Below are 15,943 nucleotides of genomic sequence, written 5' to 3'. Positions count from 1 at the left end.
CAAATAAAAAATATTGATATTTTTAACCACTTTTCGTTTGATTTTCAGTCAGCCCTGATATAAATAATCTCACAGAAAATTATGTAACTGAGATTTAAAATGGGTAAATGGGGCCTGGTGTGTGCTGCAGTGCAGCCAATGGAAGTTTGTCAGTTTTATATAGAAAAAGAAGACCAGTATTTCGTGTGTTTATGTCAGCACTGCACCTGAAAGCATATAGTAGTATCTGATCGCAATTTTATCGTCAGGACCGAGAGACCAAGCGCGTTCTTTGACTAACACTTACAGCAAAAAAAAAGTCAAATTTTGAATATTTCGATCCGTCCAGCCAAAGAAGTATAAAATATTTTATTTTTATAGCTCTTTGGTCCAGCTCACATTTTTATAGTTACATACTTGTAAGTGGTAACCCTAGCGAGGGGCTGGCTCCCTTTCTTTTGGAACAAACGGAACAAAAATCTTCAAAAAGTACAGTTGAGTGATGCGTGACATGGTCTGTACTGAAAAAAAACAACAGAAGAAGAGATAACTAGAAGCCAATTCCCGTGGAATCACGTGTATAATCTTGCAAAACGCCTTTCTAAGTCATATTGTATATCTTTCTAAATCACTTAGTCGCTTTCGACTGACAACTAAGGATATACAGTGGAAAGAACCATGGACTTCGGGGAATAAATTCCTTTTAAATGTGACATATGAGCAAAATCCTCACAACTTTTTATACTCATATTCTATTCTCTATATTTGGGTTTGATATCCTATGTCAAGTTTATTATGAGAGATTAGACATTTTACTTCATCTTCAGTAGAAATACATATAATGTATGCATGAACACACTGTCAAAGAAATACAACATGTCTATGAAAGTAGTATATAGTTGATTAGATGGTCATGTCGTGTATTTTTGTCAGTGTTTAATTTCAACTCACACAGAAGAACTTCAGACAAGAAGAGCGCCGCATGTATAAGTTGATCAAAACAATAACTTTTGTGAACAATTCTTCCTTTCAAATAGAACGCTTTTACACTTGGTATATGTTATGCTGAGCTTATATGTGGAAAAAAAGCGACAGGGACTGGGTACTTTATAGAGGTCGAAGCACACCGCGACTCGATTCGAACCCTTGACTCCTGGTTCAGACTCTCACGATTATGAATAAATGCTTTACCTGACCGAAATGATGATATTGTCATTTTTTGTGGGTTTTTTTTTTTTTGTGTGTGTAATTTTGATATTTTGTTCTTTGTTAGTTTTTAAGTGGCCTTTTAAATTAATGATAATTGCAAACTACTTGTTTTGCATTTCTTCATTTCTTCACAATAGAAGTATTGATATCTTTTTACTTTAATATTTAAGGTGACATTTCAGCTCTTACACATATGCATTGAAGAAAAAAAACGACCAAGTGTGTTTTGACAGCTGCCACGCTCAATATTTGATTTCCACCTCATTTTTGTCCCCGTTTTTTTGTGTGAAAACAAATTTGATCCATTATTATTCCGCACTTCAATACAATGCGCTGATCGTAAATCGATAATATTCTTTCCCGTTACTCTATTTAGTAACAAGGTATTTCGAAATCCTTGTATACATGTATATATAGTCATTCGCAGATACTATAATCCGTGGCTTAATACTAGCGCATGCCCGTGCCAGTACACCGCAGTTAGTGGGACGTATTCGAAGCAGCTTGCGTTTTATTTATTGGAATAATTTTAATTTGGAAATATTTGCAATGGCACCTGAATCAACTTTATTTTTTGTATTGGTCTTATTTTGCGCCGCTGCAGGTTTCGGTAAGTCAACTTGCATTGTATTTTACTGTGCCTTTTTTGTCATAAATTGACCTTCGATGACATTCTTCGAGGGGAAAATGGCATTTTTTCATTAATGTAAATAATGATCAGGACGGACACATAATGATTTCTGCATTTAGAAAGTATTTATTTCATTGATGACGAACACATTTCTTTTTTAATTTATTCTTTTCAAAAAAAATGAAAAATTTGGAATTTTCATTGTGTCATATGATTCCTCTACATGTTTGATCTTGATACAGTGTCGAAAGAAAAAAGAAATGGGATGAAATAGGTTATACTTTAGCAATGCTGTTCGACTATCAGACTATGGAACAGTTTACCAATATATATCCAGTCCAGTCCCAATTTGCAGACATTTGTCAGCGGGCTGGACCCGCAGTCTCTCTAAATACTATAATCCGCTGCTTTTAAACTGTATACTTTGGGTCTTTTATCTTTTTAATTTTGCACATAACATTTTTACTAAAACACTGTTTCCTGACAGCGCCTGCCAGTCATAATCGCTAGACGATTGTTCGGCAGTAGATAGTTGAATTTTTTTTGAATTTGAATGCTCACAATGGTCTGTGTATAATGTATATGTATAATGTATATGTATAATGTAATATAATACATACAATATCTCAGCACGTCTTTGTAATGTAAATTTGAAAGTATATTCAATCTACATTCAGTGTCTTTATATTCATGTTATAATATTAAGAAAGTATTATGTTTCACTGAAAATAACACCATTTCTCTCTGTATATATATAATGTTACATAAAATTTTCATTTCCATGTATACAATATTGATGTATATTACCAAGATGGATTGAGTAAAGCTAAAACGCTTCGGGGCGCATCTACTTTAAACGTTGAACAATATTGAAGTGCACGTACTGCTTTGAACTCTTGTTTAGTAAATTATTTGCTTGTTAAATCGTATATCTAACTCAAACTCATTTTCATGAATGTCACCACGTTTCTAAATGAGACACCGAGTTACTTATTTGTAAGTTATATAAAATCATGCCAGACTCATGTCTTAGGAGGTTTAAATCCCGCCTGGGCGTCAAACTTGCATATTAACCTTTAGCTGGTGGCAAGTGGTTTTGCCTTTGCAAACAGTGCAGACCAAGATCTGTGCAGGCTGATCATGGTCTGCACTGTTTGCTATTCAGTTAGTAAACATCAATCTCTTCGAATGATAAATGGTATTGCCGAAATAGAATGATGGACTAGTCCATTTTAGAAATTTAGCAAGCTTAAGGTTGATAAAATATAAAGTTGTAAGTTGTATGTCCACAGCTGAGTGACTCAAGCGCTTTTTCGAAACTTCCGTTGCAATCGGACTAGAATATTTCAGTATTACCAGAGAATTTCTGCTGTATATTAAAAATATTTTAGTATAACAAGAGTATATGCCGGATGCCGGATTGTCCCTCGGGAACAAGGTCACGCTCCCGTGGGAAAAATGTCACGCAACTCAGATGTAAATTCAGATTTATATAATAATGCACACAGTATTGCGCTCGATTCCTCGGAGGAACCAGTAAGTCTTGTTCGTGACGTCCAATTAATCAGTTAATTTTCCCATCAGTCCCAATGTGGTGAAGCAAAAATCTACTCGCGGAGAAAAGACTTCATAGCGCTGGCTAAATTTTGCGATATTCAAAAAGTAGGTTAACAGACTTATGAAATATTGATTGTTAGAAAAACGGGCAAAAAAATCTTGACTAACTGTAATTGTATTACAGTAAAGCGAGCCTTTTTTCATGTATAATAATCCATAACCTTAAAATAAATATTGATCTAAGTCCTTGAAATTTTCACGTCTTAAGAGAACTATAAATGACACTGAAGAAAGAACTGACATGGTTTATTTTTGTACCGAGTCACTGGCTTTATCAAACCACCATTAACTGAGAGGAAGTCTCTTGTTATACTGTGACAGTTATTGTTCACCTTAATATAAGTTAAAGGTGGCTCATCGATTACAAAATGCATTTATAGGCCTATATGAAGATTATATATCCCTTAAATAACTATATTTTGAAATACTTTTTAATGACTGTATCATAATAATGACTGTTCATTTCTAGGTATTACTGTAATGCCTATATATAAGAGATGTTAATGACTGCACTTTTCACTTTTTATTCAACCAAACTAGGATAGAATATAAAATTTGTTTGTGTCCGCGCCATCTTTTAAACAGCATCTCAGTTATATAACGGAGGTTAGTCACTTAAAAGAACTTTCTGGATCTTGTTTACTAATTTGCAAATAAATCACAACTTACCCACTTGAAGCAAAGGTTGCGGAAAAATGATTTCAAACCGTTATTGTCTTCTGTCATTTCATAATGCCCGAGGATCTAACTCGCGACCTCGCATTTTGGGCCAACCGGGCTGGCCGGTTGCTAATAAAGTGCAACAAATAGGATAACTTTATAAGGAGCACTAGTGCAGTACGCTTGTATCATGCAGCCGCTCAGTCTGGAGGTGCAGGTTCGATTTTGTAACAGCTTTATAAAACTCACGTGCAATGAACTGTTTTATCCCATGGATGCGGGAGATAGGCTGAATTCACTAAGATTTGTGATCGATTCTCAATAAATGTAAATAATTTATAGGTACTTAAAAAGTCAATGAATATTATTGACAGTCTCTATAAAATGCATTGAACCCGTGACATTTTTGAAGTAGGAGCGAGTTTTGTTTAGTTTTCGACCAACAAGTTGAAGCTATATTAAACAATCAGTACATGTAAATCAACTGAAGGTATGACCTGAAAACAACCTTGTGTTTTTTTTTTTTTTTTTTTTTTTTTTTTTTGTTTAGTCGTTAAATGTAATCTTGTCAATGCTTGCCATTGATTAAATGGAATTCAGTCTTACTTGCGTGAGAGCTGTAGGGTTAATGCGACATTAATTAGTGTCTGGCATTTTAACGCATACATTTTTGCTTCAATCAAACGAACATGAAGAGAGGAGTGAACAGTAGCTTATTCGCTAGCTGTTTACCCTTTTTACTTCTGTAACACATATTTTTCAATAAGAATGAACACATTATGTTTTTCAATAAGAATGTACACATTATGTTTCTCAATAAGAATGTACACATTATGTTTTTCAATAAGAATGTACACATTATGTTTTTTAATAAGAATGTACACATTATAGTTTGAGGTAACAACGAGTGCCCAATATTGAACGCCCCGTTTGGTTGCATATTGTGTTCATTACACCGACAGTCCAATTTAGTTAACTCTGTCCTGTTTAGTTACATGTATTGTCCTGTTTGCATAATTTTGGTAGTCCTATTTAGTTACATGGATCTTTCTATTGTTAAACCTAAAACGAACTACCTGAAACAAACATTTAGCTACAAAGCTGCACACATATGGAATTCACTTCCTTCTTACATTGAACTTCATAATAATAATATAACTACTTTCAAGCATAATTTAAAAAAAATTCTCTTGTTACAATAGCTTTTAGCAATTAATTACTTGTAATTACAAGAATTTTGTTGAACTGATGTTACTGTATTCGTTACCAATAATAATAATATTTATACTATCTTATTATTCAAATCTGGGACTATTTATTATCTTATGGGACATACTTTCTTTTTTGTATGTATCTTAATTGTCATGTATAATCTTTGTGACGCATGTTAATTCTTTTAAAACATAGTTATTGTTACATTACGTTTATTTAAGACTTCTTTAATTTGAGACGTGTTTGTCGAGAAAATTTAAGTAATTCTGATATGTGTATTTTCGTATAAATGTTAAATTATAAATTGACTGTATGATTGTGTGTATGTGTGAATGTATATCAGTTGAAGGCCATACTGGAAATAAGTTGTAAAATATCTGTATTTGTACACTTAGTATGTCACCTTCAAAAAATAAAGTTATTATTATTATTATTATTATTACATAGTGTCCTGTTTAGTTACGTATTGTCCTGTTTGGTTACATTGCGTGACACGTTTAATTTTACAGGTCCTGCACAGTTATACAGACGATCCTATTAAATAAAAAAATAAGTTACATACTAGTAGAATGTCATATTTGGTTTCTTCATTGAGCGTCCTATTTAATTACATTGAGTACCCTGCTCGGTTACATTGAGCAGACTGTCCTATTTAGTCACAGTCTCTCTTATTTAGTAATGTAGAGTATCTGATTTAAGTTACATTGAATGTCCTATTTTTTCCATTTGAGTGTGTCATTTAAAAAAGGAATCAGGATAAATGAAATGATTACCAAATGTAATTGTTTTCGGGCAGGTTTTTGTCAGAGAAACTAAATATCAGTTTGTTCTGATGGAGGATATGCTTAGGGTGAAGCCTTTTTTGATCATTTTTGCCGTCTTCGTCATAACTCCTTCTGTAGGAATATGGTTGTCTGTCTTACCACAATTTAAAAAAAAAAAAAAAAAAAAAAAAAAAAAAAACCAAAAAAAAAAAAAAAAACATGTCAAAACAGTGTTTTATACAGTGTTGGCAGCAAATTCCTTTCCTTACAGTTTGGTTGGTACTGGAGCGTTTAAGATATTCTTGTATAGTAGGCTTTGAGCAGAATTAAGAGAACTCAAGTACGGCTCAAACACTCAGTGTATAATACATGTTAAACATGTATTTCGAAATCGTTGTAAATTATCACCACTGAAGTACAATTTTGCAATATCACGTCTCATTCTCTATTTTGCAATATAATGACTACTCATTATGCATTCCACGTTTAGACAAAATGTAAAAAACAAAACAACAAATGAGCCGCGCCATGGGAAAACCAACATAGTGGGTATGCGACCAGCATGGATCCAGACCAGCCTGCGCATCCGCGCAGTCTGGTCAGGATCCATGCTGTTCGCTAACAGTTTCTCTAATAGCAATTGGTTATGAAAGCGAACAGCATGGATCCTGACCAGACTGCGCGGATGCGCAGGCTGGTCTGGATCCTTGCTGGTCGCAAACCCACTATGTTGGTTTTCTCATGGCGCGGCTCAAATTGTTATGAGATACTCGACATGATAAGATCAGTTTTCGCTACAGTGTACTTTAATTAAACCGCCATTGACTATTTTGCAGTATCGTGTTATTTATTAATCGATTTTAATATCGCTGCTTCTTTAAAAGAAATGTATACGGTTAATCAGTAATGCATGTACATGGCTACTTACGTCAGAGTGCTTTTGATTAGTTTCTTTCATATATTGTCAACTGAAGAAGCTTATTAAAGCGAAACATGTTTTGACAAGACTGTGTTGGTTTGTGAATTTACAATATCATATTTGATCAGTTTCATAACTGTTTTTATGCTGTCATATTTTTAGTTCGTTTTTGGAAAATATTGACGAAAGTTTACTCTCTCTAAAAAAATAAACAACCAGTTCTTGGTGCGGGTGTGACCCAGTGTAATTTGAACCAGGTTGAGCACTGAGCCGACATCACTGGTGCCCATTTCCCCTTGTCACTTTATGAGGATTTCCATCATAGTTTTGCATACACAATGCTGAAAGTATACAAAATATTTCGTTCAATATCTTTATAAAATTTATTTTGCAGCCGACAGTTTAAGTTGTTTCGAATGCTCGAACCTTGAGGATAAAAGATGTGGCACGACGTTTGACTTTGCGGCCGGGTCAAAGGAGGCCAAAGACAAGTATCTGAAGAAATGTGAAGGAGAATTGACCTTCTGCAGAAAGCTCACATACGAGGATGACTTCCAAGGCAAAGACACAAGTATGTACCTTTTAGAAAATGTTCGTTTCTTACGCCTAAAGATCTGTTTCGAGCCGCCCTGCCGAGCAAATACTCCCGACCCGAGAGTTTATATTTTCACTGCGGGGAATCACATGATCAAAATAATCTCTAAACCAAAATAAATTTATGAATAATATGGGATTAATTTGAAGCAAGTTTTGCTGTAAATCCTAAATATAGCCTATCATATGGCAGCATAGATGTATCCTAAAACTACATAAATTTCAATTACAATTACCCTCTGGTTATCTGGAACACTTCAAGAGACTGAGACTTCTTATTTTTCTTAGTGTTTGTAATTACTTAAAATATGCAATCATTGTTAACTACATAACTATTTAACACTTTTCATTTGTCATATGACAGGCTATGTCTAAATTCCATATCTTATTATGTTAGGACATTTATTCATGTTCTTCAAAAAAAACTTTGGTTTAGAGATTATCTTGATCATGTGATACCCCACACGTAACTATATTTTTCTACCATTTAAGCATACTGCAATGATACGAAGTAAGACGTATATTTAAAAACTATTTTAATTGTGATCTCAAGCATCCGCGACTGGCATTTGCTGTTTTGGCCGGACTGAAAAAACTAAATCTTTACCGTTGCATAATACAGATCTTTGTGGGGATGACGGGTGGAGGTGGGAACGGGTCATTTGTAGTATGTTATTTTGTTCCGTCTCACAAATGAATGTTTTACCCCTCTCCAAAATAAATATACACGATCCGAGATAGGAAAAGGGGTCTCTGTGACAGATTTGTTGAAGTCGCTGGTATTAGACAACTGCCTTCACCTTTGGTAGTTCAAAATCTCCGCTTGGGATATATTATTCTTTCATATTAGGAAGTTTTTCAGATGACTAAGATAGCTAACGGAAGGTCGGTGGTTCTACCCGTAATGACATCTTGGATCTTCCTCCATCATCAATAGCTAGAAAGTCGGCATATGACCTTGATAACCTGTGTTGAATATGACAGATTTATGTTCGTCATCAAATGACAAAATGAATCAAATTGTATTTGATTTTATACGCCTTGCAATAGGATATATACTATATGATCATCTGCGGCCGGCAAGTTATCCGCTCTCTTACCTGATTAGTTCTTATCCAATGTTTACCAAACTTGGTCATAATGTTTATGGGTATAATATCTCGGCAAAGTTCTATAACCAGTTGGAATGTCCTAGAGGTTCTGGAGTTACGGCCCATGAGCTATAGAAAATTGTGAAAAATACAGTTTCCACTTCCTAACTTGAGTAGTTCTTATCCAATGTTCGCCTACTATGACTTGACCAGTCTGTACTACACTAATAAAACACAAACAACACCATATGCATGACCAGACGTGAGTGTTTATTAAGGCAATGTTAGCAGCCGGATAATTACAATACATCACAAAATGAAACATTTTTTTTTTTTTTTTTTTTTGGTCACACAGATAATACCATACGTCTCTTGCCTTCAAAACTAGATGAAGAAACAAAACTAGTGCGTAAAAATCATAGCCAATATCTGATTTAATCCGAAGGCACGCTGTCGCGAACTGACTCGCCCAGGAAAAACACAGAGATCAAAACATTTTTTTTTTTTTTTTTTTTTTTTTAATGAAATTTCTCTGAGAAACCCGTGTCCTTTTGTCAAATGTCAGATCACTGAATGTTGGACCCCATTCATAATGCGTATGTAGACGTATGATATCATAATAATATTATAAATCAGTTAAAGTGAGATTTTACATCATTTGCTCAAATACTGAATTTATAGAATACTAGTAAAACAAAATAATAAATGTCAAGATGACTTCATGTATTAATATTTACTTCGTCATTAGATGACCTTGGAATAAGCAAACATGTCTTTGAAACGTATTTCATATTTGTAAAAATTTACACAATGCATTGAATATGAAAACTGAAACTAAATATAGATCAAAATGTTAAATATCAAGAAGACTTAATATACACATATTTTGACTTCGCCATTTAACAGATGACGTTGGAGTGTACAAAAATGTCTTTTGAAATGTACTTCGTATTTGAAAAGAAAGAAAAAATCACAATACATTGAATATGAAAACTGAAACTTAATATAGATCAAATCAAACAAAGTCATATTTTCTTTGCAAAGTACATAAGCCTTTATTCTACGGAAAATGATGTTTTAAAAAATATGCAAAAATTTTGCCGCCATGTATTTTAATAACTAACATTAGATCTTCCCCCTTAAATTTTTGAAACAAATTTAACTTGTTCGGAGTCGTCTGGTAGAATGACCAGCAATCTGACTAAAGTACTTGATCTTCTAAACGAAGATCTGAGAACGGCCTATTTACATTCGTCTTCTGTATATTTTGGATTTCCATTATTGCTATTTTTATGTTATCCAATCAGACGACTTGTTCGATTGTCAAAGGATAAGAAAAATATGCGGTTATTCCAGGACTCGAACCCGGGACCCCTCGCTTACAATGCAAGTGGCCTACCGACTGAGCTAACCGGCTATCTGATACAATACGACATAAGAATTGTAAATATCAAAAGTCAATGCTACATGTAGATTTGCAAGATGTTGTAAGCTAGGCTCTGATTGGCTAGCGAAAGAGCCGTCAGAACGAGGCAATGAATAGGTCGTTTTCAGATCCTATGCGTAGCCAAAGAAGTATAAAATACACAGAATGGCAACTGGCTGTAATCTCGCGTGAGCTCGTATCAGAGCGTGATTCGGCGTTATCTTACTAAAAACAAACATCGGCGAGCATGGAGTTACAATTTGTACCTTTAAAACTACATTTAAAATACATGTTAGCTTCTAAAACAAAATTAGTTTAATGTGAAATGGTCTTAAGACACGAAGTACACGTTTTTTTTTGCCATCGAAAGAAGCGTGGTCATACGGTGATAATTATATTACCGATGAATAATTGCTTTCGCACACAAAATGGCGCGTGGAGAAAGCGCCACTTCCGGTAAACGAGATCTCGTTTTTTTGTCACGGGAGGTTGGCGAGATTTGCTCTATGTGCCTTTCAAGTTGCCAATCTATTTATTTTTATAGCTCTTTGGCGTAGCGTAATAGGATATGTACTTTAGTCAGATTGAATGACCAGTATCTGATTACACATCTATTTATATGTACATACATGTACGCTTCACTGAAAAACCCCGTGCAAAATCCATACTGACCAATATCAATTATCACCCTTTGTAAAGCGTTCCGCGTTCAGACAAATATTTCACGCTATACTTCGAAACGCGTGAAATAAAAATTATATTTATGCGCATGATTCAGTAACAAACTTTACTATATACCTACACAAATTCTGTCAAGAAAATGGCTTGTATTTAACGGGTAAATACGAACAGGAAAAAAAAAGACTTATTGTACCTTTTGTATTGTATGTTGCCGGATTATTTTCATTTAATATGCATGACATGACGCAGTTCTATCAAAAGCACACATAAAAACTAAATTCAGTTAAAAATAACATCGCTTAACATTGAACATTTCATTTGATAACAAAATTACAAACAAAAAGGCGGATGTATATAATAAAAGGGTCACTATAACAGTAGCCAGATCTAGGATTATGTATTCGACTATCGTGGATTTTGCAAGGACGGATCACACCCTCGCGTAATCAGACCTGGCAAACTCCACTCGAGTCCAATACAGCATTCCAGATCAAGCTACTGTTATAATAACCCTACTTGATCCTCAAAGTTCTTCAGGAGTTATGGCCCTTGGACAACTTAAAACTGCACAAATTGACAGTGTCTGCTCTCTAACTTGAGCATTTCTTATCCAGTGTTCACCAAACTGGGTCATAATATTTATGGAAATAATGTCTCGGCCAGCTTCGATAACCAGCTAGATAGTAAGATAGCCTTAATGAATTGATAATTCTGCTTCTTTCCGAACCTCCTTTGTATATATTATTGTGTATTCTTAAATTGATGCATGTTTTTGGTACATTCTTTAATCATTCGTTTAAAAAAATTGCGATATCTATTATTTGTTTTAGTCCCAAGATTGTACACAATCACATTAAGCATTGAATGATTTAATTGTAACAAATATCTTAAAATTACCCTTTGACTTTTATTGTGTATTACAATATTGCCTAGGGGTAAACAATATCCGGTCAGTGTTGTTTCAAGCCGGGTCATAAAAGATATGTTACCCTACTTACTACAAATGATAGGTATTTTTATGGATTTATGGTTTTTGCGTTGTAATATATGTATTTCACTTTCTTCTGTCTTTATATTGTCTTTTCCCTTTCTTTCAGAATTTTGTTTTTATGATTTTTACCCTTGACAGTAGGAAGAATCAGCACAAATTTAGAATGCACATCGTTAATAGGTTAATATTTACTGAGTAAAGATCCTGGCCCAAATTTCACGGAAAAACTTAAGTTATTACTTAGTTAAGTCTGCTATTCTAAAATTGAGATATTGATGAAGTTATTGTCATTTAATGTTGATTTTTTCCTGTAACAATATATCTAAAGTTAAAGTATACTATGGTAGTAGTAGTTTTCAGCAGTACTTATTCAAGTCACGCAAATTAGGTACGATATAAGAAACTTATCCTTACCATGCTAAATTACAATAATGAACTTGTCTGTATTTCAATTTGGAAGTACTATTAATTATGAAAAGGGTGTATACCAAAACGTTACTGGCTGAATGACAGACAGTGCAGATCATGATCAGTCTGCACGGATGTGCAGGCTGGTCATGATCTACACTGATCGCAATGGAAGAACCAATCGTGTCCAGCATGGTAAGGGTTAAGTATTTTCTTTTAAAAGTATAAGTCTTATTTCTATACTTCTTTTTCTTTAAAGCGACTGGCCTCCAGATCGTTCGACAACAAAAATACCTTTTAGATATCCTGAAAAAAGGCTATATTTCTTATGAAGGCTTAAAAACTTAATTACTGACAAACTTTATGTTACGGAAAAACATGAGAATTTGCTGTTTTTTACTACCTTTTACGACGATAATCGAAAAGCGTTAGTGCTTTAGAATTTTGAAAATATTTTAGAAACAAAAGCTCTTATTCTAATGTTCATAATATGTGAAAGAAAGCGCGTATAGAGGAAGTATATACGCTTTCTAAATATTTTAGGTAACATATTCGTTATTCTGGAATATTTATTTTATTTACAGACAGTTTCTTGTGCGTAAATATTTCTTTTCTGTACACAGGTTATTGATATTTCATGTATTAAAAAGAAATTAAATCTATGTGTTCGATGTATAAAATGTAACGATTTTAGATAACATATTCATATTCTTAAATATTACTTTTATTTGACAATTAATAAAGTATTATATAAATTTTCGACTTGTTCCGATTTTCACTTTAATAATTATTAATTCATTCAAGTATATCGTTTAGCAAACCGCCCGCCTGTAAATTCATCAGATAATGACCAAAGCTGTTTATCGATTTTCCCACCGTTTTACTACAACAACAATTAGTACGGAAATCAACGAATCCGTCCGGTAGCGATGATATTGGATTATTGGTTTTATTGATTTTTATTATAGGTAGATCTGTCCCGCTTTATCGGTTTAGAGATGTTACTAAAAGTTGGTAATGGACACTTGAGTCATGGCTCTTGAATTCATAAATTTGCGTACACGTCTGCTGTCAAACATATCCTGTGTTCATAATTCTTGGTCACAATGTTTATGGCCATAATATCTCGGATAAGTTTAATAACCAGCCATTCTTGAGTTATACCCCTTGAATAACTTAAAATTTCAATAATTGACAGTGTCCACTTAATGACAAGCAATTCTTATACAAGGCACACAAAACTTAGTCAGAATGTTTATGGGCATATTATGTCAAAAGGTGGATAGACTTTGTATGGTTTGTAGTTATCGTCCTTGAACTATTCAAAACTATGAAAATTGACACCTAGTCCGCTCAATTAGTACAGTGTTTAAAAAGTAAAAAACGATTCGCTGTGACGGTTGTATACTGTGGTAATTTTGTCATCCTTTGAATCAAATGTTTGTCGGTATAAATACGTACTTTGTTTCATTTCAGATGGGATAGTGGTGACGCGATCCTGCTGGACATCCCCTGGTAAAGAAGGATTCGAGCCGGAAAACGAATGTACAGAAATGTTCAAAGGAGTGTCTTGCTACTGCAAAGGCGATTCGTGCAATGGGAGTGAACACATCCGAGCAACTACAGCGATATTGTTAATTGGATTACTTCCCCTGCTCTGTAAAGTATTTGGATTTTAGTGAACCACGAAGTTTCAGCAATCTCAGTTATGCCAATATAGAAGTATCGTAAACAGGACTGCTAAGCATTACAGAAAATTCCAGTTTATATGCTTCTAGTTATGTTCAGATGTTATGGAAGGCCGATGCGCAATGCAAAATGACAAATATGTAAATGTTAAATGACATTTACCTAATGCTTAATTCAAAATACTTAATGTTAAATGCTACAATGCCATACACCAAAATGCCATATGGTAAATGTCAGATGGAATAAATGATAAACGCTAATCGTTAAATTCTTTTACTTTACTATGATGAGTTAATGGCGCATATGGCGTTTATTGTTACGAATTTAGCAATTAACAATAAGCATTTATCATTTGACAATAACACTTGACAGTCTATTTTGACATTAAGCATTTGGTAAATAGCATTTCGCGTTAACTGCTGGTCATTTAGCATTTGGCAATTCGTTAGGTCGACCAGCCTTCCATAAAATCATTATTTCAAATGTAGTTTATTAAATGGAATAGAAGTTTTCATAAACAATATGAGTGCGGATTTGATTATTGTGTGTGTTGATAGATGTCGATGATGAACTCTATTTTATGTAATTGTAGTTAAACCTGCACTAGTATAAATACCATGCTCAGGAGTGTCAAAAATGGTCTTTATTTGTAGATACATGTTGAATAATTATTGAAGTGTTAGAATACACTGTAAATGTTTTATTCAGAACTGAAACAAGTTGTCTTTGAAACTGGGTAGTCTCTTTTCACAGTCTTTACTTGACTGTATTGTCAACACTGGTATTTAATTATATATGTTGTCAAACCAATACAATTCCTTCAGATGAAATTGTGTGTAATAGCAGCGCTATTTGTTAAACGATCATTTGTTTTCAATATCCAGTGGCAGCAACATGTAAATTCGAGTAAAATTAATCGGTCAATACGAAACTAAAAATAATGCCTCTGCAAAACAAATTATGAATGCAGTCACTCTTAACTTAAACAAGTCCGGCACATAATACATTATGTAGCACCAGTATGGATTGTCTTGTTTTTTTAATTTTCTGTGTACATTTATCCGGGATTTGCAATAAACCGGATGCACCATTTTTGGCAGATAATTGTATATAAATCGAAACATAAAGGAACACTTGTATATTTTATCCAATCTGTATATTTATTGTTCGTGTTTTTTGTTCAGTACAAGGGAGACTATCCAATCAGAGACAAACAAGGGAAAGAATAATTGTGTATATACATGATGCCAAATTACATACTCATGCATGCATACATAGAATTAGTTATTTCGTATATATAGTACTCAATATATTGTTGTTATACACATGCATTTGCAAGTAATTGTTGTAAAAGCACGCGAGAAGCCGCCAAAATCGGTTCAAAGAGTATCTAAAGGCAGTCTTTTCTTAAGTTCTCTGAATATTAATCTAAATAAGATCACTGTTGCCTTGAAATTATATACGCTTGTAATTCCAAAACAAGATTTGAAGAAAATACGTTGATAAGAAATTTTCCTTCTTTAGTTCTTAGTTAGAGGTTTTCCTGGGTAGCTTAATTGTTAGCTAAACATGCACATATCCGCTTTTTGGGTGTTGCTGTAACGGCTTCTGTGTAGAACAGAGCACGTGCCACGGCGTTTATAGTTTAGTTTATATATCACTATGCAAAGTGTGGTACTACGAGCAGAATTACATGTATCCGAATAAAATATTTTGAGTTTTGTACATTGACTTTGTTTCAGTTTTATCAGTTTACTGCTCTGTTTAATTCAATCTGACTAAAGTACATCTCCAATTACGCTATTCCAATCTGACTAAGGAGGCAGTAAACAGTTTTCTGAGCTTCTCGGCCTAGAGTCGCCTACCTAACTTTCAAAACCTCACACAAAAGTCTGTAACCACACACCTGAAATAAAGATATTGCAACATTAACATCACTGTATGTCTATCGTTACAAACCATCTGCAATACATCTCTAATATCTAGTTTTCTGTTTACAAGACCTGAATTTTGTGCTCTCCCGGTCGCGGAAACTGATGACGAAAAAAGCTAAATTTGCCAATTTTTCAATC

General features: G+C 33.9%; 1 protein-coding gene across 1 annotated transcript; it reads left to right on the top strand.

The window, feature by feature from the left end:
• Positions 1-1,607: 1,607 nt before the first annotated feature.
• Positions 1,608-15,596, top strand: LOC123559522 (uncharacterized). Its single transcript, XM_045351416.2, has 3 exons — positions 1,608-1,798; positions 7,386-7,562; positions 13,659-15,596. Exons 1-3 carry the CDS (start codon positions 1,738-1,740, stop codon positions 13,859-13,861), a joined length of 441 nt encoding a protein of 146 aa, XP_045207351.2. The 5' UTR covers positions 1,608-1,737; the 3' UTR covers positions 13,862-15,596.
• Positions 15,597-15,943: the final 347 nt, after the last annotated feature.

Source organism: Mercenaria mercenaria, chromosome 10 (genome assembly GCF_021730395.1).
Source record: "Mercenaria mercenaria strain notata chromosome 10, MADL_Memer_1, whole genome shotgun sequence".
NCBI lineage: Eukaryota > Metazoa > Mollusca > Bivalvia > Venerida > Veneridae > Mercenaria > Mercenaria mercenaria.
Note: the sequence above shows the minus strand (reverse complement) of the source record. Positions and strands in the feature narration are given on the sequence as shown.